General features: G+C 38.2%; 1 protein-coding gene across 4 annotated transcripts in view; it reads right to left on the reverse strand.

Annotated features, from left to right (window-relative positions):
• Positions 1 to 15,721: 15,721 nt before the first annotated feature.
• tnrc18 (trinucleotide repeat containing 18) overlaps positions 15,722 to 25,883 on the reverse strand; it is a 56,698-nt gene continuing 46,536 nt past the window's right edge. For 2 of the 4 annotated variants that reach the window (XM_083524675.1, XM_083524673.1), the window contains 8 exons: positions 21,897 to 21,972; positions 21,426 to 21,534; positions 20,851 to 20,967; positions 20,421 to 20,579; positions 18,869 to 20,133; positions 18,469 to 18,705; positions 18,228 to 18,302; positions 15,722 to 18,125 (listed from right to left, as the gene is read on the reverse strand). In XM_083524675.1, the coding sequence (XP_083380801.1) occupies positions 17,919 to 18,125; positions 18,228 to 18,302; positions 18,469 to 18,705; positions 18,869 to 20,133; positions 20,421 to 20,579; positions 20,851 to 20,967; positions 21,426 to 21,534; positions 21,897 to 21,972 (2,245 nt within the window). In that variant the 3' untranslated portion in view covers positions 15,722 to 17,918. The remainder of the gene's footprint in view (positions 18,126 to 18,227; positions 18,303 to 18,468; positions 18,706 to 18,868; positions 20,134 to 20,420; positions 20,580 to 20,850; positions 20,968 to 21,425; positions 21,535 to 21,896; positions 21,973 to 25,883) is intronic. The other 2 variants (XM_083524674.1, XM_083524672.1) reach the window with 1 other exon arrangement.

Below are 25,883 nucleotides of genomic sequence, written 5' to 3' on the forward strand. Positions count from 1 at the left end.
CTGACTTGTATTCCCTAAAATGCTGGAAGCAGCACATTTGTAGAATTTAAGTGTTGCAAAAGTAAACTGATCTAAAATACGTTAGCTTGTAAATGCTAGGAAAAAACCAACCAATTTAGCAGTACTGGATAAAGGGAGGAAGAGAAACATTTTGTCTAATGAAATCGGCGTTATATTTGAGGGCAAGCAGCAGATGGCGCCGTTCATTCAGAAGCTGTATTTGCAGTCACTGCTTTCAGAAAACTGCAGCTATAAACCAACCAACAAGCTGCCGAGTGCCACGGTTTCCTCCTGGGAGAGAATGAATGATGTTCCTCTACAATGAAAGTGGCACTAAATAGAATAACAAAATGCGGTGCATATCATTTTGGAGCTCTGCTAACAACACACTAATAGATGCGAGCTGTTTTATAGGCAGCTTCAGTGAGCTGAAGCTCCTTTGGTTAGTGTTGGGTTAGATGACGAGGTGAAGATGGTGCCCTAGTTGCGTTTTTACCCCCGGCTGTGTTCTGACAGCACTTAAAATATGATGAAGTGATTGTTCCTGCTGAGCTTGTGTGTCTGTTTGCAGCAGAGAGCAATTATGGAGAGTCATCATAGTCGTATACTTCCAACCAAATGTGATGGATTATTGTTTTTTTATTTTATTTGTGCTGTATGGAATTTCAAATGAAACTCAGTAGAACATGTGTAATCTTTTGGTGTGTTTATCTTGAATCCTTGAATCCTATTTTGAATAACATGCAAATTGAAACATCTCATATCTCTTTTTCAAAATTCAAGATTCAGTATTCAAAGGTTGCTTTATTGGCATGACAAATATGAACATTCGCATTGCCAAAGCATTAAACACACACACACACACACACACACACACACACACACACACACACACACACACACAGTTCTATAAAGGTTTAGTATGTGGAGGTATACCGGTATTCCTATTCCATGCACACACACATTCACACTCATTCTTGGGAGGAAACTGGAGAACGCAGAAGAAATGCATAGACACAAAACACACATACACTTACAAAATTAGACAGACCTACACTGTTATTCTGAGATGAAAGACAATAGCGCCATCAAGTGGTGTCATATTTTCACTTAAGTTTTTAGTATAATTATAGGAAATCACATGAGAAAATGAAATTTGGGGGCTAAAGGACTATTAACTTCTTTGTATTGCAGGGGCCCTTCTGGATATATGGCCAAATGAGTGCTGGTGGTCTCAGAACAATTTTTCTGGGGTAGGTCATCGATTAGTAGAGTGTGTGTGAAAGCTTTGAATGGTTCTGGGTTCAGCCAGATGCACTGAAATAACTGCACAATTGCAGTACGTTGAGCTGTAAAAATCCCCTGTAAAGTAACATTTTTGAGTTTTTCCCTTTTGCTGCCATTTTGTTTTAGTGCCTGAGGGACTGAAATAACTGCACATGCTTCAGGATGACAAGCTGACAAGACATTATTGACATGTTTCTAAAGTCATTTACCCTTCATTATTGACATCTTTAGTTACAGGCTAGTTGACAGATGAAAAACATTTGAAGTATTTATTGTTCATTAAAAAAAAAAAACAGCGTTAGCTTTTGTTGCTGCTGTAGAGAAGACAAATACAATTTGCTTGGTGTTATGGGAAGACCCCCAAGACTAAAAGCTAGTTCAGTATGGCTTGAAAGAGAAATACACACTAAGTGAGAGGACCTGGATACTGACTCTATGATCGAACATTACTTGAAAATATAAATAATTAAATTTGTGAGCCATATACGGTCATACAATTGAATTTACATTTGTATAAATACATTTTAAAGGAACTCTTCACTCTTCACATCTCATTCATTACAACAGTAATTATACTTCTGCAGTCGTCTTTTAATCTTGTGTAAACTTAACACTCACACATGCACAATCCCAAGTGCACATGGCTACTGTAACCACTGCTGCTTTATTTTATTATTCATGTGACTGCATAGTGCACAGTTTATCATGTTACTCTATTTTACTATTTGCCTGGTTTCCCAAAAAATCCTTGGAGTGTTGCTAGAGGGACCGCAATCATGTCATGTGTTCTGATGATGATCACTGAGCACTTCTCATGGTAATCGCTCTCTTGCTCACCATCCAGCTGTGTTTAAAAATAACAGATAAATAAATGATGCACTACAAAATCTAGCAAAGTTACAAAACTTTGCACAGGAAGTACGTGTCCTACATTTCAAATCCTTTGGAAAGTGTCTTCTTTTTATTCTACTCAAACTGGTTACTGCTTAGAAATAAACTTTAGGCTTAAACACTTATACACATGATGGTACACAATATTCGTTCTGGAATGAGGAGCCTCTCTTTTAATTATATACTAGTGACAACTGTTATTTTTATTATTAGCTGTAGTATTACTGCCTCCATTAACACATTACACTACATTTTGTTCCTGTATTAGGATAGAACTACATATTAAATATTTCATTTCATCTGTGTCTTCACACATTAACATGCCCTGCCTACAGTGTATTGCTGTGTCACCGTCGCTGCGGAAATGCTGCTCTTCTACTGTTTTGCTACACTATTATAATGAATTAATAATCGAAATTTTATATAGCACCTTTAAAAGAAACATCTCAAAGCGCTTTCCAAGCATAGAAGAAAAAGAAAAATAATGCGAAAAGTTAAAGAAGTAAATAAACATCACAGGATACATCACAAAATAAAAATATCACATAAAAACTATCCTGAAACAGTAATTATACCACTATTTATATTACTTGTACATTTAATTATACATGTCCTTCTATTAGGTGCTATATTGTATTATTTCTATTACATACGCAATTCTTTGTTTATCTAACAGCTGCAATGTAAAAAGAATTGTACTGTATGATAACTAAATCTATTCTATACTATTCTAATTATGAGCATATCAGTTCTTTCATTGAAAGGATCTGTGGTTGTGTGTGTGTGTGTGTGTGTGTGTGTGTGTGTGTGTGTGTGTGTGTGTGTGTGTGTGTGTGTGTGTGTGTGTGTGTGTGCGCAATGCTGGTAACACAACATGACTGATAAATGTGCAACTGTGCTCCAGTTACTAAGTGAACACATTATAAAGTAAACATGCTCTATGTGGTAGGTTTACACGACAAAAAGGCCACTGTGTACATAATATACACAGCTTTTTTCCTAAAAAAAAGTCGTTAAGTTATAAACATGTACCATTCATGCAAAATGCTGTGCAAAGGCCCTTAGTAGTACAGCAATGCTATAGACATGAAGTATATAATAAAGCTTTCAATATTAATGCAATAATTAAAATGAAGGTACTGGTGTGTTTTGGGGGAAAACATTCTGTTCATGACACAGTGTATTTTTTTATTATTTTATTTTTCTAAGACATTTGGAACATGGTGGTGGTATCTCAGAGCCCTCATGGCTCCAAAAACACTCCTCCATTAAATACGCTTTTTGGGTTTAGAAGATCGTGTTCAGTAAAGCTAATAAAACAACACTAAAAGGAATAACACTTCCAATTGTATTGTATTCCAGTGCAGACACTATCATGAAATGGTTACAGCTCCAAATTCTCTTCCGAACATAAATATGTCCTTCAGTGTACTGTAAACATGGTGATACATGACCTGGACATCAGAGAAGACATCTGCATTGTGACACAGTGTAACAGAGTACTACTGGTGCGATTAATTAATTATAGTACAATATTACTAAACCCATTTGACTTTTTGACACTCACACTATGTGGGTTGCCTTATCACTGACCCATTTTGTTTCCACTGAAGTGCCGTGTTGTGCTAATCCATAGCAGGGGACGTAATGTACACATGAGTAAGTGCACCTCTCCAGCTCTGTGTTTACATTCACTGTCAGGATGGAGCTCTGCTTCATGCTCCAGCTCTAAAAAGAAACACACATAAACCATTACTATTTTCCTGCTTGCTGTTTCCAGTAAGAGGCTCTGACTCAGTCTGCTGTGGAAAGCTGAAATCCTGTTGACCAGGATGGCTGTCAAACACCTTGTTTTTGCTGGATTCCTCCCACTGGATTAGTACATGGCCTAGAGGTAAGAGCCAACAGTGTACACAAAACACAAATGACTCAAAGTGAGATTACATAAATTGTGGCAAATACAGAAAATGTATGATATAAAACATGATTAGGCACAATGTTGTAGAAAAATAATACACACAGTCCTGTGACGTAAAACCTGATGTGTAATTTGAATATTTTCCCATTAAACCACATCATGAAGTGTTTTATTCCTTTTAGACTACAGTATGGACTAACACACAATGATATATATATATATATAATGTTAAAATTATGTAGAAAGAGTTAATAGAGTTGTTCTAAATGCCAACACTTTTAGGAGAGAGAAGCAGAGCAAACTGAGCCCTGTCGCTAATGCGCTGTACTTTTACATTCGGGTCTCTGCACAGCAGTCAGCCTTTTTTGTCACTCCCTCAACATATGACATTTGCAGAGGAAATGACAAAACCGGCGCTATCAGGGAGATAATAGGCTCTTTGTTGAGCCAGGAAACATTGCAACTAACTATCACATCACAGGTTAGGTTTAAGAGGAGATGGGCTTAGCCACGCGCAGCACACCATGCTACACTATCAGTGTCACCTGTGGAATTGAACAGGCACTCCCCTGAGATAATGGATAGGAAGCAAGGTAGAGAACGAGAGCATGAGTGTGGGTGTGTGCCTATTCCTACAAATGCATGCAGCTTCTATAAATGATGAGAAACATGTTTCTTCCTAGAGCAGAGTTACAGGAGCAGATAGAGGCCTCTGAGACAGATCGCTGCCTTATTTGACTTTCTAAGTCGAACTGTCAAAAAACATTCCAGCCTTTAAAAGTGATCTGCATACCCCTGCTGCCTCTGAATATCCTAATCTCCAGCCCTGCAGATAAAGAACAGTTGGGTATCTACCTTAATGGGTGTTGTGCTACAGTGGTATTAAGGTTACCTGCTGCTCTCCAGATGCAATACGCCACACTCTAAACTCATCAAGCACTTTTGATACAGTGCTGGAAGCAAGATGATCATGCTAATAATAATGCTAATGCTAATGCTAATGCTAATAACAATAATAACAACAACAACAACAACAACAATAATAATAATATTAATAATAATAATAATAATAATAATAATAATAATAATAATAATAATAATATAAAATAAACAGTACACTTGTGTAAGACCAATTTATGTCACCACTTCGAACACATTCTGTTCATTTAGTCACCAGCATTGATCTGGACAAGCTTGAATCAGGGGCAAGAGTTACTGTGAAATTTCACACCATGCACAAAAGTGCTTTGCTATTACCACAGCTGGTAGCATTATATTCTGTACAACAATGGAGAACGATTAAAAATCAATAGTCCCAGTGATGGATTGGCCTTTTTTGTGCAAAAGTGCACTGCTGTAAAAAAAAAAAAAAAAAAAAAAAAAAAAAAAAAAAAAAAATGATTGAACTTCACAATGGTCATTTAACTGCAGGGAACAGGGAGATGGTGCCACCTCTTCTTTCAAAGATTTGCTTCAGCTTGGCAGAATAGAGAAATGCTGTTTAATTGTTTTCTTCCTCCAGGCCATCATTTCTTTAAATTGTAGCAAACAGCACACACTCCTGAGCAAAAGCAAATGGTTTAGAATGCCGATTTATTAAGCTTTTTAATGGTCTTAACAACAAATCAGTGGCTTGTAAATTAGCAGGAATTTAACAAATACTGTTGATTTGTCCCTTGAGCTCTATCAATCCTGGTTCCATTTATGAGCTCGTTATTAGGTCCTTGATCGGCAGAAAACAAAACCAACAATGCTAGGAAGCTTGGGTCAGACATGGTACAGTGCCCACAAAGAGCATGATACAGAGCTCAAATAAGTAAACCACTGAGCTACCACTTCCCCACTATGCCCATCATGATAATGATTTTACCTTTGTGTACAAAAAGACTATGAACTTTAATTTCCCAGTTTCTTGCGGTTGCCATCATACAGTTCACTGCAACAAAACGAAACAAAAATTGTGACGAGTCATTTTCTGACCAATGATTTGTTGTAAAGAAAATGATAAGCATAGTTTTTTGGATCTGGTCCATTTAAAAAAGTTTAGAAGCTGAAACTTACCCATTTACTTACTTTATTCTGGAAATAAAACCCAAATGTAGTTGTGTAGCTGTCCTTGTCTTTATACTACAGGTGCATCTTGATGGCAAGAGCCAGAAGTCGTGCAGAGCTCAAACGAAACTGCAAGCAAAGCTGTGAAGGGGGCATCTGTTTAGATACACTGAGGCGCCTCAGAGAAGCAAGCTCTTTGGTTGTTCTGCACAACAGGCCATACCTGCCTGTCTTTGAGCATAGGGAGGCATCATGTGCTGTCTTGCACAGGAGGAAGTCAGAAAGCAGGTTCCTGCAAACAATTGTATGTGAGCCCCTGCTTTCGCTTGCATATTGATTCAATCGCTCAGTCAAGTCTTGTTGAAATATTCTCTCACTTCTCAGCCCTCTGCTCAGGTTAGGCTAGTACTGCTCATTAAAATTAATTCAAAAATCATTTCCAACAGCTTTCCTGAGTGTGGGCTTTCAGTGCTGCCTGTATATCTGCATATTAATCTGCACACTTAGGAACATTGTTCTGCATCATCAGTGGCAGAGGAGTTGTGTTTTGGTTGCACATGCATTCTCATTTCATTGGAATTTTTCTTAGATACATTTGTCAGATTGAATAATTAGAGAGGGCGAGCAAATGGTGCACTTAAATTTTGTTGTTTTTTGTTTTTGCCAGTTCTTTATTTTCAGTCATTATAAACAAACAAATCTAAACATTTCAAGGGGAGGAGTAATGAAAACGAAATGGAACAAAAAGTGTGAGCAAAATATTCAAATGTGGAAAATGCAATCACAACATCCACCCCCCTGCTGTGCAAGTTGGCTAGTTATAATAAAGCCTTAGGATTTTCATTCTAAATGCATGTATGCGGCTTCTATTTCGGCTGACAGATGGTTGTACAGTATCTCAAGCGTACTGTGCCACCATTCTCTGAAACAAGGCCAATTCTCAGTCAAGATGCAAATTAAAACTGACTGGAGATCATCCAAGCATGAAACACATGCAGTGTTCCTTTAGAAATGGAGCCCTTTAAATGGGTAGGTCTCAACATCAACATTTGTCTTTGTTTCATTCAAAAGCTTCAATCTGATATGCAGGCAGAACAGGTCAGCCCTTTGCTTCCAACAGTTTCTCTTCATCTAAGAAAACTGTGGCTCATTAAGAATATCATCCCTGTTTCCATTAAAACCATTATTTTCGGCGCAAAAACAAAATTACACCTCCACATATCCTGGCATTAGCAGTGTATGTGGTGTGCTTGAAACCCTTCATGCTGCTGATATTAGGTTAGTGAAGTATCCATCTAGTACTTATTGCCCATCCTGACAAAAGGGAAGCAAGTAAAGAGCTTATATTCAAATGTTTTTAGTCGCCTTAATATTGTTGGCCTGGTTGATAATTCAAAATACTGGAACAGTGGTCATTTGTTAAAAGCGGGCTGGTCAGAATGCAGAGGAAACAGTATCTTCCTCTCTGATAGCTCTATTTTCTTCTCAGTCCGCCTCCCCTCACTCATATGTACTCCTAGCAATCTCTGCAAAAAGTGCTCTACAGGATATAAAGGTGGTCATTTTGGAAAGCATAATGGCACTTGATCAGAAAACTGCAATCACATGCTGCTCTTTCACCTGCTTTAGTACCGTGCTCAACAGACTTCTTTTTACTTTTTCTTTTTTTAAGAAAATTTTGAGGCAGAGCTGAGCTTTTGGGTTTTGTGTGTTCCCCTCTATAAGTCAACTATGACAAGCTGGCCTTGCTGTTTTAGTATTGTTGCTGATGTTGAAATAGGAGGGTGCATGAGGCAAGGCTACATGTTCAGCATTTCAGCAGACTGCGCTATGTTGGGAAGCATGCCACATTAAGCACTCAGTATGCAGCTATTGCCATACAGGGGCGATGAAATGAAAGCTGACTGCACTCGACTCTTAATGAAAAACCAAGAGGAACTCAATGCCGAGTCCCAAAACATTTACCGTGTAACATATTTCTTCTATATTTTTGTTGGAACATATGCGGCTAATGGCCAATGCTAGTTCACATACATAGTGTCATGGTCAACACATCTTTGCATGCATCTGGGTATAACTGAATAAATGCCCTTCTACAAAGAAATACTTAGGAATAAATTGGAAGCGCTTGACTGCAGATTTCATTATGAAGTCTGCTGATAAAGGCAGTGCTTTGAGGGGTGAATAATGCACACGTACCACGTCAGCCAAATCTGTTATGCTTTATTCCAATCAAGCTTTGTGGTTTGACAGTGCGAACCATCTGCACTTTTATTTCAGACCATTCCCATTATCTCTGGGGAGGGAGAAGGAAAAAAAAATCACAACTGGACATTTTGGCTTGCTGAGCTATTCTAGCATTTTTCACACAGCTAAAACATTATGCATGTTTTGTGTGTCTTTGTCTTGTCTGTCCTGAATGGAAGCCCAGAGACTCAGTCTCATGGCGAGAATGAGGAGGTAGGGCACTAATGTATCTCCCTAGCAGAATATTGGAACAACAATGTAAATGGCCCTCTGGAGAGAAGACGGCAAGCTTTGCACACATTCTGTCTTCAGTTTTGCGCTCTACCATCCACCCATCCACCGGCAAACTCCCACACATTCTCTCATCAAGCTTCATTGCCCACAATTGCCTTAATGACAGACAGTAACTGCAATTCCCTCAAGTGAGGTTATGATTTGAGCATAGACCTCCCTGAGGCTTTTTGTCCTGTGGTGAGCACTGCAGTTGGAAGATGGTGGTCAGAGACATCCATCTGGCGGTGTCGACTTTTTTGCATTGCCATAAATTTTGGCTCCTGCAGGAGACTGGTGGGTGGGCAGGGTAAGAGATATGAGCCCTGGGCCCCACAAAGTCCAAAGAAGAGCTTCGCTGCTTACACACACTGTCAGCAATATATAAGACAAAAAGGCCTTGAACTGAAAGAGGGTAGGAAGAGAAGGAAGAAGGAAGAGAGGAAAAAGAAAGTGAGGCAATTCATACTCAAACAGCAAAAGTTCAAAGGACCAGTAACATTCAGCTGCATCTTCAACCCAGCAATGATTTCCACTTTATACCATTTCCCCATTTTTATTAAATCAAATAAGGCTTTTCCACAGCTAATGGATTCCACATCCAAAAGGGGCCATGTGCAGTCGAAGTTCTTAATTTCAAGGACAAAAAGTCTAAGTCATCTCTCATTCAAAATATGTGTTGTGACAGAAAGTCCCCACTTCCACATGGAGGCCCCTTTAATGAATGGGCACTTATAATGATACACAGAATGGTCCAAAATGTATAGAGGAGAAATGCACAGAGGGAAATCATCCATTTGGGTGGAAAGAATGACTCATATATAATGTCCCTTCTGAGAGCATGGTGTGATGCAGACCACAGGATGCTGTCTTAAAAACCCCAGTTTCGACACAGAGCACGCATTAATTGTCCTCTGCCTCAATTCACTAAATGAGCTTTCCAGCTAAATGACTCCTGAATTATTTAACGTCCCAGTGGGCATATCAGTTGAAAAAACGCTGCCAAGATGGCTTTTTCTGACATCATTTGGTGGTGAAATAACAGTTGAATTGAGTAGGGTTTTTTATTTATTTATTTATTTTCAGATGACTTTCTTATATGTAGTATTGAAACTACATGTTAAATCCTATCTATCTATCTATCTATCTATCTATCTATCTATCTATCTATCTATCTATCTATCTATCTATCTATCTATCTATCTATCTATCTATCTATCTATCTATCTATCTATCTATCTATATGCATGGGCTGTCAATCTGTTCTAAATGCACCTTAAATTAATACTTTTCAAGTTTTTTAATCGTTTAAAACACTTTTAAACAATTAAAAACTTGAAAAGTATTAATTTAAGGTGCATTTTATTATATTTCCATCTGGGAATTATATCTGATTAAAGAATGGATGTCATGAATAATTGTGTGTTATGATAAAGTGGTTTATTTTCGCCTCTTTTCATATATATATATTATATATATAAAAAATAAAAATAACACAATGGATATTTAAATAACATACTCACCAGAATCACCTACACCACAATATACTGTAACTAAACATTTTATTTTATCTGAACTGTTACATTTGAACCTGATTAGTTTCACAATTTAGCACTTAACTCTTGAAAAGCAAGAGAACACACAGTACAGGATGAAAAATAAACCAGTGTTTACTTAATACATGCGCTTGATGACTGCTCTTTAAACTGTCAAATTACAATGTGATAAACGTACTCATTTACATAAAAAAAAGAAAAGAAAACTTTTGTGGTCTGACCATAAAGCACAGAGTTATATGACTAAAAAAAAGTAGTAAACAGACACGTCTGGCCATCAACAGCCGTACCGGTTTGGAAGTAGAAATGTGACTGTTTTATGTATAGACAAATCCAACATAAGGTGTTTCAGTTAGCTGTTGGGCCAGAAGAGCTTTAGTTCTCATTTGCATACATTCAGTAAGTCTCTGGATCTTTTAAAATGAGCATTATTTACTGTTCATCATATGTAATTTGGTGTTGTGAGGAATCTCTCGAAGGTGTTCGAGTTATGATCTGGTAAATGTTACGGTTGTGGCATACGATTCACATCATTAAACCATTCAGTGTGGCCTTATGTGGTGTGGATGTGGGTGATGTCATCCTGAAAGAGACCACTTCCTTTAAAATTCAACAATTTCATCATAAGATAAAAATGATCCATCAGAAGAACTATGTAGTCATTTTCCGTTTAAGGAAACAAGCCTTGTTCAGTCACCAAAGAACATTCTCAAGTTTTTCTTTAGACATCACTGAATACTTTCAGAAACAGTTTCTAAGCAAATTTCCTCATGGCTTTGTGTTTGTATGTCGGTGTTTTTTTGTGAAACAGCCAAGCTAACAATCCGAAATTTTGGAAAAATCCACATTTGTATTATAGGACAATTAGTCATTGATAGTTTAACCTTATTTTCATAATGATGACATGAGCCAAAATATTTTTGCAAAGATCATAAGCTGAGCCACCTTTTCTCCAGTCCATATAAAGTATGGCAGAGTGTGTCAAATTTTGCCTTGCTGTGAGATTCATAGCAGTCGGCCTCTTTGTCTTTAGATATTAGCTGTAAAAACTCCACGCTTAAACATTTTGTTGTTTTGCTCAGTAATATATGTAGCACGAGAGCATAAACATGTACTTCCCCCTGAGCAAATCCATCTTTTCAGCTGCTGTCAATTCCACCCTCAGTGGGCACATTACTCAACCAGAGCTGCTTGTTGCCCTGTAGCTGCTTTTTTTTAAGTTGATTATGAAATATTAATTTTGGATGACTCTAAGTATAATATAAGATTTTGTACTTTTTGCTTCAACATGGAAAAAAGAAACAAAAATAAAGTGGAAGGATTAATTGTGTGTGGTGTTTTTGAATATTCCGTCTGTTAGAATAAATACTGTTTCCAATCAATTTTTAAAGCTTTTATTATGTGCAGACATGAGAGTTGGCCAGTTTCTATTCAAACATCTGGTTTATTTATTTATCTAAAATTCTAAGTAATGTGATGGAACTTGACGGATGTTTCTCAAAGCAAGAGTTCGACTCAGTGTTTAGCTTTTTAATAAATGATTTTTCAGTTAAAAAGAAATGTTTTTAAAACTATTATTCAGCTGTAAATGTGTTCACGCTAGAATGTAAAAGAGTAACTTCAATGTTTTTCATCCAGAGGAAGGAGGGATCATTTTTATGCAGTTGTTTCATTTCATTTGTAAGCATCATAATGAAACTAAAACAAATATCTAAGGGGCAAACAGTGAACAAAAATTAGAAATCAGCAAAAGATTTAAATGTGAATCAGAAAAATAAGCGTTTTAATACTTGAATGAAGTAGAATACGGCTGTATTCGTTTTTTAATATAATAAAAACAAACATTTCCTGCCTTGTGGAAGGTTATGAGAGGTCACTTTTACACCATAGTGTTTTTTTCTTGTTTACTTTTCATTGAATGCTACAGTGCAACCTTTTGTCTAGATGCTTAGTACACAAATTCACCACACCAATAGGAGTTCCAGTGAAAGAAAATTGTAATGTTGCAACAACAAAGATATTCTATACAAATGTGCACATCCAAATTAATGGCAAAATATAGTGTACTTGCCATTCTTGATAAGCAAATAAGCAATTAACTAGACTTTACCACAACTGAGGGCAGAAATACATTAAAAACCACCTCCGGTAACAGCTGGATATTACCTAATATTGATGGGATTGAACTTGTATATAAAAAAAGTATTTATTAATTTGTGCAATAAATTGCCTAGATGTCTGCAACATAGGCAATAACCTTAATCATGTGTACAAAATGAAACCGGTAAAGATTTGTCATGGAGTGTGTGCCAAGTGATCTATAAATAAATTGATGAGGTGGAGTTAAAGGCTTGATGCATTTTCCTGTTCATAAAATTGCAATGCTCTCAGTTTGGAGAAGAATATACAAATTTTGTGTCCTTGCGAAAAAGGTGAATGCAATTATAAAAATAAATGACCTATGTTGTTGCTGAAGACTTAAATTCTTGTTTCATGTTTAAAAGGATATAACGGGGTCAAGACGGTTGACATCATGGCAATCCTGCTGATGAGAACCTGAGCTCTTAGGGCTGTGATAAGTGACTGAATGGACAGACTGAATGATTAAGCACCACCGAATCACTCTCTTTAGGTGGAGGTGAACTTAAAGCATTTCCACCATTAATAAGAAGCCAAACTGCATTGTGGGTAATATATAAACCATTAACCAAAATGAAAATTAACCATGAAATAATTATTTTTTTTTAATTAGGAATAAAAACTAAATCCTGGACCACGCTGAAGATCACAGAAGAACGACTAATGTGCACAGCTTTTCTTTAAAATTCCCGATTGTTAAAGTGCATAGTTACACAATAAAATAAGAAATAAAGCTACTGAAGACCAGAGGGAGTTTCAATGATGTTTATTGGTGGACTACAAAATTCTGAATTCTAAAAGAACTGGAAAGAACACTGATTAAGCTTTCTTCTTTGTTAGAAAAAAATCTGTGAAGTTTACACACAAGTCAACAGTAATCTTCAGTGAATGGATCATCGAAAGTGAATGATCATAGTTTGTTTTTTACAGGATTAAATGTGTGTACAAATACGTCCCCCTCTCATAAGGACATTTTACAAAACGTTTATGCTTCTACATTTAAAAAAAAAAAACCAAAAACAAACAAACAAAAAAAAAAATTTTTTTTTTTTCAACTATAGCTTTTCCCCCCGTGTGTAACAGGACTTCACCAATGCTGACGGACCAGCAGACCAAGACCAGTGAAGGACCAGCCTCCAGTCCACACGCTTACACTCTTAACAATCTTTATCTCTCGCTAGCAGCTACCTCAGAGAAACCACATTCAGCAGTATTGCACATTAAGCATGAAGGACAATTGTTCCGAGAGGGGGAAAAATGAATAGCAAAAAAACCCTGACGAGATTAGAAACAAAATGCAAAAAGGCAGACAAAATAACGCAAACGGCAAGACCTGTTATAAAATGTCTTTGCTATACAAGAGCCCCCCCCCCCCCCCCTAAAGAGCCAGTTAATCCATTATATAAAGAAATGCCCATATATATATATATATATATATATATATATATATATATATATATATATATATATATATATATATATATATATATATATACATACAACCCTGAACACAGAGCAGAAGACACTTACCAACTAGCTCACTCTACATAAAACTTCTACCAGCAGAGGCTACTGTCTCATGTAATGACCCCGAGCATAGGTCAAAGGGAAGTACATCTTACAATTGTGTTACACATACAGCAAGCAAAATAAAAGCTGATTGCTCTGCTTTAATATTATTCCTAGATGCATAAACTCTGTTTTTACAACATGCAGACAAATATATTCTAAAAAGTGCTTTACAGCTTGACTCAAGCTCCAAGTAAACGTTTGCTCTGAGGGGCACTTAAACGTCCTAAAGACAAATATATTACACACACACAAAAAATTATATTTGACCAAGATTTGGACCATGATTGCGTGCTCAGCGTTGTTTCGGGTTTCAGGTGACTTAAAAGACTATTTGGCACCATTTTACTCGGCTTTGGGTCTGTAAGAAATCCTCAAACCAAAATAATCAGAAAACCTTGTAAAAAGTCAGAACCTGATACAAAGACAGAATATACAATCTACCTCAAGACCACATATGATGATTAATATGTTAAGAAATAACCTATTGAATATCAACAAGATATCATCTCTTTAAGAGAGATTGGCCAATGTTATATAAGAAACACGAAAGACAAAAAAAATATCTTAGACTTACAACCTTACCAATATAAGTCTCTCTACATATCCAATAGTGTCAACATTTTTCTACAACAGAAAGACATTCTGAAATACTGAGTAGGCCTAAACTGTGCTGGGTTCCATAAACCCCAGATGTTTCTAGTGTCCTTTCCCTTTCTTATTCTTTGTCTCTATATATATACCTTCCTCTATCAGCAAGATGGAAAACGAGGGAAGAAATGTTGAATGTGATTTTGCTTAACAGTGTTAAGCACAGATGAGGCAGTAAAACACAACGGGCTATAAGATCTGGCGTGAATCCTTTGCTATTGATTCAGAGCAAGGACAGATGTGTACAAAGGCTAGCGATTAGCACTATCCTCAAAGCACATTGAACTGACCTATGACACTGAGTAGGTGGCAGCTTGAAATCATAGTGGCAACCTGGGGAAGTGAGTCAAGAACGGCAAATTATTAGCGCAAAAAAGAAAAAAAGGAACTTAATTTCTTTACAAACAAATGTTACGAAAAGAATGAGCGAAGACCATGATATGCTGGGGGAAAAAAATAGGTGGAAGAAATATGGCGCTGAAAAGATCCGAGAAAGAAGTAAAAGAAAAATGAATTTAAATTGAACCCATAATGTCAACTTCTGATTCATATATGGAGGTGCATACAAGCAGTACATGAATGGTGTATATCTTATTTATATATATATATATATATATATATATATATATATATATATATATATATATATATATATATATATATATATATATATATATATATATATGTATTGGTGAACTAATGGACTACTGATTAGGCTGTAATCAAAAGGCCAGACATTCACAAAAGGAACACTTCCCAAAATACATGCATCATTCTGGACATAAAAACATGTCCAATATTTAGACAATAGACTACATTCAATCTTTAAACAACAGAAGGCACAAATAAACAAAAAGCAAATCTAACTTTTTATACAATGAGTGTTTTCTAGATTCCACGAATCGAATACATTTGATTGGTCTTGATTAGAGGAGCAGAGAATAAACAGCCTGGACCTGTATTGGCGTACATGAGAGCCTCTGGTGATGACTGGCTCTTTCTTTGGAATACGAGATCAGCAAGACCTATTTACATAGAGCAACATTCAATTCCCTGTAACTGGGCCAAAAATGACTCAGCCTTGGAGGGACTGAAAGAGGAAATTAAAGGGACTTAAAGGGGAATTCTGATATTTTCAATATTTTTGTATAATTCACTTGATGAGAAGTAAACAGTCATACGGTGTGTTTAGATGAGAAATAGCTCAGTCAGGTTTTTGTTTGTTATAGAAACCAAGTGTTTTATGTTCACAAGCGTTATGGGAACTACTAACAGAACCACTGGATATTTATATGTAATTCATAATAGCTTTATAATGGTGATTTATTTATAGAAATATTCTCAGTAATATTTTTCCTTGAAACATCATATATTTTTGTGGCTATATGGTTTGTGAGTTGTGGGAGTGCTTGCATGCATGACTAACAGTGAGGATGAAACAAAGACCTAACAAAGGGTACTATTTAGGGGTGGGTGTGTGTGTGGAGGGGAAAGTGCATTTGTAATTAGTTGATGTCATAAATAAGATCATTTTAGAGGCTTTGGACTGCTGTTTCCCATCACTAACATTGAAAAACACTGACTCAAAAAGCTGCAAAAAATTTTCCTCAAACCAATCAGAACAACTGTTTACAACTCAACAAGCTGCCTGGGTGAAATTTGGGGAAACACAACTTTCCCTTAAAGTGTTTTAGGCATAAACAAACGACAACTGTGTGCAGGAACGAGAGAGCAAAAAGAGGGAAGACACAGAGAAGCAGCCGTACAGTAGCTTTCAGCATAAGAACTTCCACTCTTTCGGACAACTCTCTCTAACGTCACTTTGCTGTGCTGCTCTGCTATTAGTACATTCTAACAAAGTGCTTTTATGCATGAGATGTAATTGCTTCTGGAAAAAGTAGATTGGGGAAGGGATAAGAAGGAATGCTTTAAAAAAAAAAAAAAAAAAAAACCGTAAAAAGAAAATACAAAAACAAAACCAAGACCACATTCACACACAAGCTTGCTGAGAACGGAAACAGCTAACCAGGTGGTGTCCTTCGTGGCTATATTTCTGTTGCCTGCACTGGGGATTGTAAAAAAAATAAAATAAAAATAAAAATAATAATAAAAATACAAATAAAATTTCATCTTTCAAGAGATGGGAAGAGTAGAATTAAGTGCTTTCTGTTCAAAAATGCAAAATTGGACAACTGGCCTGAAACCACGACCAAGTCCTGTAATAGTATCCTGGATATTACAATTTAAAATTACACTGCATCATCAATGTAGTGGAGTATCTGATTCCAGATTTCCAGTAACAATTTCTGAGATCCTCAAAATCGAGTTCCTGATTTTCACTTAATTTTGATCTTTGATTCACAGTATAATAAAGCTCTTTTTTTCCTTTTACCACTTTAAAAAATAACTCTCACATAAATCTATTGTACATGAAAAATAAATGTGGGTATATCGTGTATATATATTTATATTATAGTGTATGTACAATTGTAGTTATCTGTACAATGGTTTAGAGCACGACAGCGTGCAACTCGAACGGAGAGTCCTTTCTGCCTTGCTGGATAGAAGACAGGCCCGTATAAATATCCCAATAGAACTTCTGGACTAGAAAGGTGACCCATTTTACTGCGAATGAACAATCTGTAGCGCAGAAAGAATGCCAGTGTCAGTACGCCTGTAGTTTTAAGAGTCCAGGATTTTATCAGCTGTCCAAGGTCATTAACCGGCTGTCGTGGCATTAAGTTCCAGCACAGTTTTACCAGGAGGTCGCTGGACAGCCGAGTGCTGGTATGGATAGCTTCTCTAGGTGGATTGGAGTAGTAAGTGTGACATGTCTTGTCAGTTCAAATCACATCCACCACAAGCTGGGCCCATGAAGTTGGTTCTTAGCAGCCCTCTCTTTAGCAGATTCAGTCCCACCAAGTTGATGTTGCATCAATTCCCATTCCGATTCTGACAGTCAGCAACAGATGATCTCCGCTGTGCTGACATGTTTGACCTTAAAGATGGTTTTAACATGCGCACTCATTTCTTTCTTATAATTTTCTTATAACCAAACCAGTCTGGTCCTCTGTTAACAGGTTAGACACACGCTTTGCATTTGCCTTCCAAACGTACTTTAGCAATACTGACAGACTGTATACTGCTGTCATCTGGAATACATTCCATGTCTATCTTCATGCTTACTATCAGTCTCAGACAAACAATGGTCTTGTTCAGGAACATTACATTATTATTCAGTCGCTCTGGAAAGGCTCCAACATTGATCTAGCTCTCCGACACATTCTACAAAGATTTGAGCTCATTCCTGCGGTGTAGCTGGATGATAAGAGCACTCCTCAGCAGATGACAGGAACACCGTCAGTGTTGAAAATCATACCAGTAGTCGGTTCATAAGTGCCAGCCAGGTAGTAGAGGTCCTCACTGTCCTGGTACTTCTTAGTTTTAATCATCTGTTCATACTGCTCCAGGCTTACCACCAAGCACTTGTGTGAGATGGTCTGAACATCGTTTTCGTCAACGTGAGAGGACTGGTACAGAGCACGCTGTGCAAAGCAACATATTTCACATTCATATGTTTTACTCTTTACAAAAAACAACTACTCTGGGGATATGGTGTTAATGTTACAGAATAATAATATACCTACCTCCATGAAATCCTTTCTCTGGTTGGATGCCTGCAGAACAACAGCAAGATTCCTTCCAGACATCTGATCCCAGTTCTGTCAAAAGAAGTTTGGAAAAGTAAAAAAATAAAAAATAAAATAGACATGTGCTTTCAGTCCACTGGGTTATTTTAAATGTTAAATTTCTAAATTATAGCATAAATACAAAACATCCTGACTGTTAAACTGCGCTTTTATTTATGTGTAATGTAAGAAATGTAACCTTTTTGTCATGAAGTTTCTTTCCAGGGTTGGTTTCCTCAGGATGATAGAACCATTTTACACGAACCACCATATTGTTTCCCCAAGACTCCCACATGCTCTGGATGTGACCAATAAATGGAAGATTAGGCCGTCCAGCAGATAAGAAAACCGCACAGTCTCCAATACGAATCATTTCTTTGCCTCGCATAATGGCCTTATAAAAGAGTTTCTTTGCTTTGCCCTTCATTCCTCGTCTCTGCAATTTAAAAAACAAAATCGAATTCATTAAAGTAGTTCCCAATCCATAAAAAGTAGCACGCTGAAGAGAAAGGTGTACACAAACAAGCAATTTTCTCTTAAATAAAAAATCTGAATATCCATTATATTGTAAAAATTTTTTTATAAATGCCAATAATAACCTGAGTAGGTTTTCCAAACCACTTCCACAGCTGTCTGGCTGGAAGGAAAGCCGAAATCTTGGGCCTGTTCTCCACAGAGGGCAGTCTCTGTCTCTTAGCTAGCTCCTTTGTAGTTGGCAGGTGGATGCCCTCTCTCCGCTTAGGCCGCCCAACGCTCTTCTTTACCTTCTGAGGCTTCTGTTGCTTTGCCTGCTGTTTGGTGGGAGCTTTTTGGGCCTTGGGTGTCGAGACCTCGGCCTTTACCTCTGCTTTATCTTCTACATCATCTTCATCATTCTCTGTTGGAAGTTGCTCTTGAGGAGACAGGGGCTGGGAAGCTGCAGGAACCTCCTCATCTGAGCTACAGGAAAACTCTTCATCACTTGTAGTTGAGGATGAGGAAGACGACGATGATGATGAATTAAATCCTGCCGTAGAAGAGGAGCTACTGGTAGAGGAGCTGGAAGAGGTGGGACTAGATGCACGGGAGCTGGTGGAGCTGCTGTCTTGTTTGCTCTTTGTTTCTGGCGGGGTCCTTTCCTCCTCTCCATCAGACTCTGAGCTGCTGCTACTGCTGCTGCTGCAGTTCTCTGATTGAGCCTTCTCTCCTGAACTCTTCACACTTACACAGCTGTCTGTGCTACTTCCAAGCTTACGGATACTGTAGCTTGTCATGTTATCCGAATTAATTGTCTCAGGCTCGGTCTTGGGCTTCAGTGTTATGTCTGCAGGTGTATTGGAGGTGACAGTAGTGTAGTTAACACCCATCACGGCTTTATTGTCTCTCTTTGTGCGGTTCTGACCCTCCATCATCATCAGCGCTTTGGTCTTCTTAGTCTTGGGGGACATCACGCCCTCATGGTCTAACTTGATCAGGATCTCTGTCTGAGGCTGCTTGCGCTGGGTTTTCACCCCAAATGCCGGTCCATCGTCTTCACTCTTTCGAATTTTCTTGACAGCCTTTGTCTTCCCGCTTTCATTGTTAGACATAAAGGAAGCTAATGAAGCAGATGGGTCATTGTAGAGATCCACAGAGAGAACTTTTCCATAGAGAGCAGATGAGTAGACAGACTTTGGCTGTGAGTGTACTTTGGCTGGAGGTTTGGCTACAGCAGTTTTCTTCTGGCTTTCAGTAGGTATGGGGGTTGAAGGGATGGTTGTATTGGCAGTCTGACTCTTCCTGCCTAGCAGTGGGACATTTTTCTGAGTAACAAGGGGTCTCTCCTGCACTAGTCCAAGGGCTGATTGGTCAGCTTTTTCATGCTCCTTTTGAGCTAGTTCAGGCTCTGTAAAGTTGAACAGAGAGAAGTTAATATACCTTATCACATGACCTACATGGAATGCAGTGAAGCTAAAATTGTCCCTTATTCTGCCAGAAATCCTTTCTTTTCCCAACCACAAACAAATTACTTAATATCCATGAAACCACCCAAAATATCCTGTTCTAAGCCACAGACAGTTGTTTAATTAATTCCAGGACTGCTGGCTGTTTTAACTGGAAACAAATCAGTTATTAGAAACCTTAGGATTTCATGAAATCAATAGTAAATCAATAGTAAGGATGATAAATTACCGGGTTTGGGTTTTGGTTTTCTTCCTCTTCCCTTATTCTTTGGAGCAGAATCATCTGTGGTTTTGAGACTTGCGTCTTTGCTTTCAGGAATATCCTTACTACCCTTTCGTGCTCTCTTTTTAGTGCAAGCCACCAAGAGAGCAGGGGATGGTTCAGCACCTGCAAAAAAAAAACAGCAACGAAAAAAAAAAAAGTATTTTTTTCGCCCTAGAAAAAACATAATCTTAACATTTATTTAATGCAAGCTCTTAAAGCTCTGCATGAATGCATGCACTGACAAGTCACAACTTAGGAAAAAAAAAAGCTCTTCACACCTCAAGAGCAAAAACAAACAAAATCAGTGACTGCAGGGGCTCCAACTCAAACAGTGTTTTCTTATGGGCTGTGAGTAAAAAGCAAGGTTTGTCCAACTTCCTGAGAGGACACTTACACTGGATCTTGTAGTCAGGAGGGAGTAGTCTAATGTGAGAGAGCGGAATGCGTCCGGTGTCTCCGTCATCAAACTCTACAGTTATCAAATCGTCCACCTCGTCCATGTCAGGGCTCCCTGCAGACAGGGAAAAGATTGATACAAGATATATTTATCAGGCACTTCTTAAGGCCCGTTTAATGCTCATGTCTTGACAAAAGCAGTAGTTACAACTTCCATTTTTTTTGGACAAGCCTCCAGTTCTCTCTTGACTTAGTGGGAGGGAAAATTGTTATAAATATTATAAAAAGAATAATTGAAGCAGAAAACCACAAGAAGCTAACCACATAATCATTCATTCTTGGCCTCTGTACTCTCCCATCTCCTCTGGCAGGCCTGCTAGCCTTGGCTAAAAGCTTCAGATTAAAGGAAATTAAACAAAACTCTGCCCTGAAAGGTTTTATCTACAAACGATAGAAAATAGTTGTACTATTGTTGCAGCTTAGAAAGGTCTAAAACGTTGGACAGCATGTCTTTGTAAAACACGACAGCCTGTGTGCCATTTTAGTTAGCGTAAAGCACTTTATTGATCTTACCTCTGACTACGGTGCCAGGGTAGAGGCAGCGGTACTGTTGGCTCCAGTAGGCTGCGATTCTTGTTCCTTGAGGTAGGTACCTCACAGAGGGTGGCTTAACATCAATAATCTGTAGGCAGCAAAAGAAACACACAATTCATTTTTGCATTTTAACCTGTATACAGTGTACAAGCTCCACTCGAGTCATGACTCGAATGACTCAAGTCATTTTTTAGATTCTGAAAGAGCTCCATAGCCAGAGTCGCTTTTGGCTTAGTTTCTGCTTGCTATGGTCAATTTTAGGGCAAATGGTGGTGGCTGAGAGCCTCACTGTCTAAACCAACACTGGTGAAGTGAAATGTGTGTGGCACTACACAAGGTTTCTGAGGAGGTCCTATGTCCTGTGTTTGTGTGTCTGCCCCTGGCCATGCTATGTACTAGGACACACATGGGGCTCATTAGTGAATGGTAAAGACAATGTGCTGTACTGACCGCCTCCTGCAGCAGCTGCTCCAAGCAGTAGATATGAGGCCTGTTACCCCGTTCACCCTCAACCACCACGCTGTATCTGTAAGACATAAGGCATAGTCATTAACACACAACCTGCCTCTGCTTGACAGCCAAGACACCACTGAGTGACCTGATCCTAGTATTGAGAGAGGGGGAAAAAAACAAATCAAAGAAGAAACCTCACAAGCGCGCACACATACGCGCACACACACATATATATATATAGACACAAGACAATGACCATTCCAAAGCATCCTACTCACATTTACAGACACAGAAGTATACGGAGAAAAGCACCAACACATATAGGAACAAGATTAATTTAAAACAGGCCAAAAGACAACAGCCACAGTTCCCACAAATCTGCAAAGTATTAACACCAGAACAAAAATAAACCTGTTGACAGACACTAGATATGTTTTGGTCCACAAAACAGTACACTTAATGCAGTTAGAAAAACCCAGGTGGGTTGTAATGGAAAGGCAGACATGACCTAACCACAAACAGATGAAAAAAGCTGGAGCTGAGTCAGTCTCAAAATGAAGGCAGTGCTCCTTAGGGGACTAGACAGATATGTTGCAGATCTTTGTTGCCAATAATCAATAGATTCCAGGTTTCTTCATTTCTTTTCTCCATACAGCTAGATCATGGACTAGATTTGCAGGAGGCCTGCTTTTTACAAGTTGCTGGCTGCCAGTCACAGGCAGGATGAACTCATTTAATGTCTTTTGCTGTTAGGAAGTTAGAGGGGTGGGAATAAGCAAGTCCGAGAATTTTCTTTTCGTATCATCTGATGGTAACAAAATGGGACTTTACAAAGGGAAAAAACAGAAATGAGAAAAAAAAAAAAAAAAAAAAAGACCCTTCAATTTGCCTGTTCAAGAAAAGAAGAAAGCTGCGCCAGGCTGAGTCACTGTGTGGGAAGCGATGGATCTAATGTCAGAGGACTGCGTGGAGACTTCTGGGATATTATTACTGCAGCCAAACAAACCCCTTTAACCCTTGGAAAAAATGTTTTGGTTTTAAAACGAGAAGCCTTTTCCAAAAATAGAGCTTATTTTGCAACCCTCAATGTTCCATAACAGTTCTTCGGATATTACTGTTTTTACTGACAAAACATACAAATTATGTGAGCACTTTGTGTACAGTCTTATGCTTACATCAGTGCTGTGTTACAACAGCCTCAATACATTCTATTTTCAGTGACAAGAGTTTATGAACCTTTAAGGTGTATATGAGTATTAAATACAGAAGGTGCCACATGTAAACAGCAACCATAAATCAAACGTCTGCTTGGTGTAGGTGTCTCTGTTTAGAGGATGGGTTTGGAGAGAAGATTAGATTAGAAGCAGCCTGTTCTGTTTAAAAATCCTGACCGTCAATTCAAGACCTACACTCATCTGGATGCATAAAGGTACTCGCAGTTCCAGCATGACCCAGAGCCAGCTGTCAGACCTGCCTGTCAGTGAGTGGCAGTCCTATTACTGAGACATGGGCCTGTGTGGATGTAGCCCCACCTTCCTCCCCACACACACTCTCCCCAGAGCCAGCTTGAGGGGGTAGGCTTGCTGCTAGGGACAACTGATTGCTCGTGTCTGGAGGCTTAGGGTAAATTCACACCAGCTGCTCCCTGACGGGAGAAGGTGCATGATTGGGCTCGAACCGTTGCAAGCAGAGTTAAATACAGACTGCTTCTTTCATTAGAGTGGAGTGGGTTAGCAGTGTGGATTTACAGTTGAATTTACAGATTGTCCAGGGTGTTTTGTCATTTAAAAAAAAGACAACTATGAAAAAAAAATAAGAAAACCTACTCACGTTTCAACTTTCAGAGCTTCAAAATGAAAGGCTTCAGCAGTTTTGCGTATTTCTATTCATTCGCACATTCACCCCCCCTTTCTGCTGAATATGGTACTGCCATCACTGCAAATCCTAGTAATTATACATTAAAATATTCATCTGAATATGAATGAAACTGCCTTTGAGAGGAAGTACAGAAATGCATTGTAAATTGCACAAATTCAGGAGTCTGATTATATGCAGAACTACTGGAACTCGTTTTCTTTAAGATAAATCTTATTTTTACACATAAGCCTAGAGCTTGGAGAGCATAAGAAAAAGAAAAAGAAATGGAAAGTCACTGAAGGATGGACAGAAAATGTCAAATTAGTTTCCCATTATCCATAAATAACGGGCTGCAGCCATTAGCACGGCCATCACATCACATGCATGACAATGGACCTGTCAGCAGTCTTTTCTGTGCTTAACACGCAGGGGAGACACGGCTACTTTTCTTCCTTCTCCCTGGATTCCAGTCCTAATTCAACACTGACCACATTAATTACTGACTCGGCAATTTAACAGCATGTGGTTATGGATATAGCCGTGTCTGCACACACACTGCTTCTAAACTGAGGAAAAAGAGTGAGGCTGGGAAGAGAGGGTCAGATTATTCACACCTTGACATTGAATAGAGTTAACGAATACAGGCACAGGAATAAAAATAGCGGTGGTGCACACCTCCGTGGAGTGACAATTCTGGATGCATTTATGTTGTGGTGTAGCACAGGGCACTGTACAGCAGACAAGCCATCTCTAAGTAGAACCTTGTTCTCTTTCTCTCAACAGATATTAAATCTTCTATAACCAGGACTTATTGTAGTACAAACTATGTTCCTTCAAGAGTGCAGTGTAAAGCCTGAAAATCAAACACAGCCTTGCACAAAAGCTCTTTTCCCTCTAACACAGAGAAAAATCATTTTAGCACTATACAAAGAGATAAGAAGAAGAGAGATAGAGCAGCACATGCACACACACACCGCAGAGCTGAATAACCCATTCCCAAAGATATGTTCATAAACTGGCTCCTCCGACACACATGACTGGAAACCCAACATCCTATTCATTTTCATCACTCCACATCTTTAAGTGCTGCTCTGCTCCATGGTGGAAACGACAATTTCTTGACACTGACACAAGCTCTTCAAAGAAATTCGGAACATACTGAATTCATTTCTGAAGCACACAGCTATATTTGACTTCAATTAATTATTGATGCGACACCTTTACTCTTTACTATACGTAAAGAGAAATACTCAAAGATCTGGAAATACTACACCAACTGCAATTAAGCTCTACTTTTACAGAACAACTTTGACGGAAGGTTCACAAAAGAAATGGTCATAGATATGCGCTATTTCAAAGAATTTTAACACAAACACGTGAATAAGTTACATTCAGTCTTATCAATAGAATGATCAAATGGCTAGATGGCAAATGAGCAGGTTATGGACAAAAGTATATAAGTTAGTCGTTACCATAGTAACAGTAACATTAGAATGAGGTTTGTAAATTCAACAGTGATGTGGCACAGAGGCCACTCAGTTCAGTCCCTTTTCATTTCAAAACTGGACTACTACAACTCCTTTCTGGCATCTGACCCCTGAAGCTAATCTTCACTGAAGATCTGTAGGAGACTGAATCTGATTTAAAACACCAACACAAGCCAAAAACTGACCTGGACCCACCTACCTCAAATCACTCATCCCACCCTGCTCTGCACCCAACTCCATCTAAGCCTCTATGTTAAATATATCTTAGAAATATAACCAGCATAAATTGACTGATACAATATACAGAGAATTAAAATCACAATTTGCATAGTCAAAAATCGCTGTCTAATTTAATTAATTAATGATAGACTTTAATTGACACATTAATACAGCTTCAGCTCGAATGAAAATCCAATAACTTTGACAGAAAAAAATAATAATAATTTGAAGCTAGTTGTCTCTATGGATGATTGGCTCCAAACCGAGGATTTTGAGAGGAAGTCTAACTTTTCAGTAAGCTGCATCTTATTTACAGGTATGCACACGCCATGGCGGAAAAAAAAATGTTGCAACATACAAGAGCAAGCCATTGGAGAGAAGGTTTTAATATCTCTATATGCTACATAAATTGTGTATACTC

This window comes from Silurus aristotelis, assembly GCF_946808225.1.
Source record: "Silurus aristotelis genome assembly, chromosome: 21".
NCBI lineage: Eukaryota > Metazoa > Chordata > Actinopteri > Siluriformes > Siluridae > Silurus > Silurus aristotelis.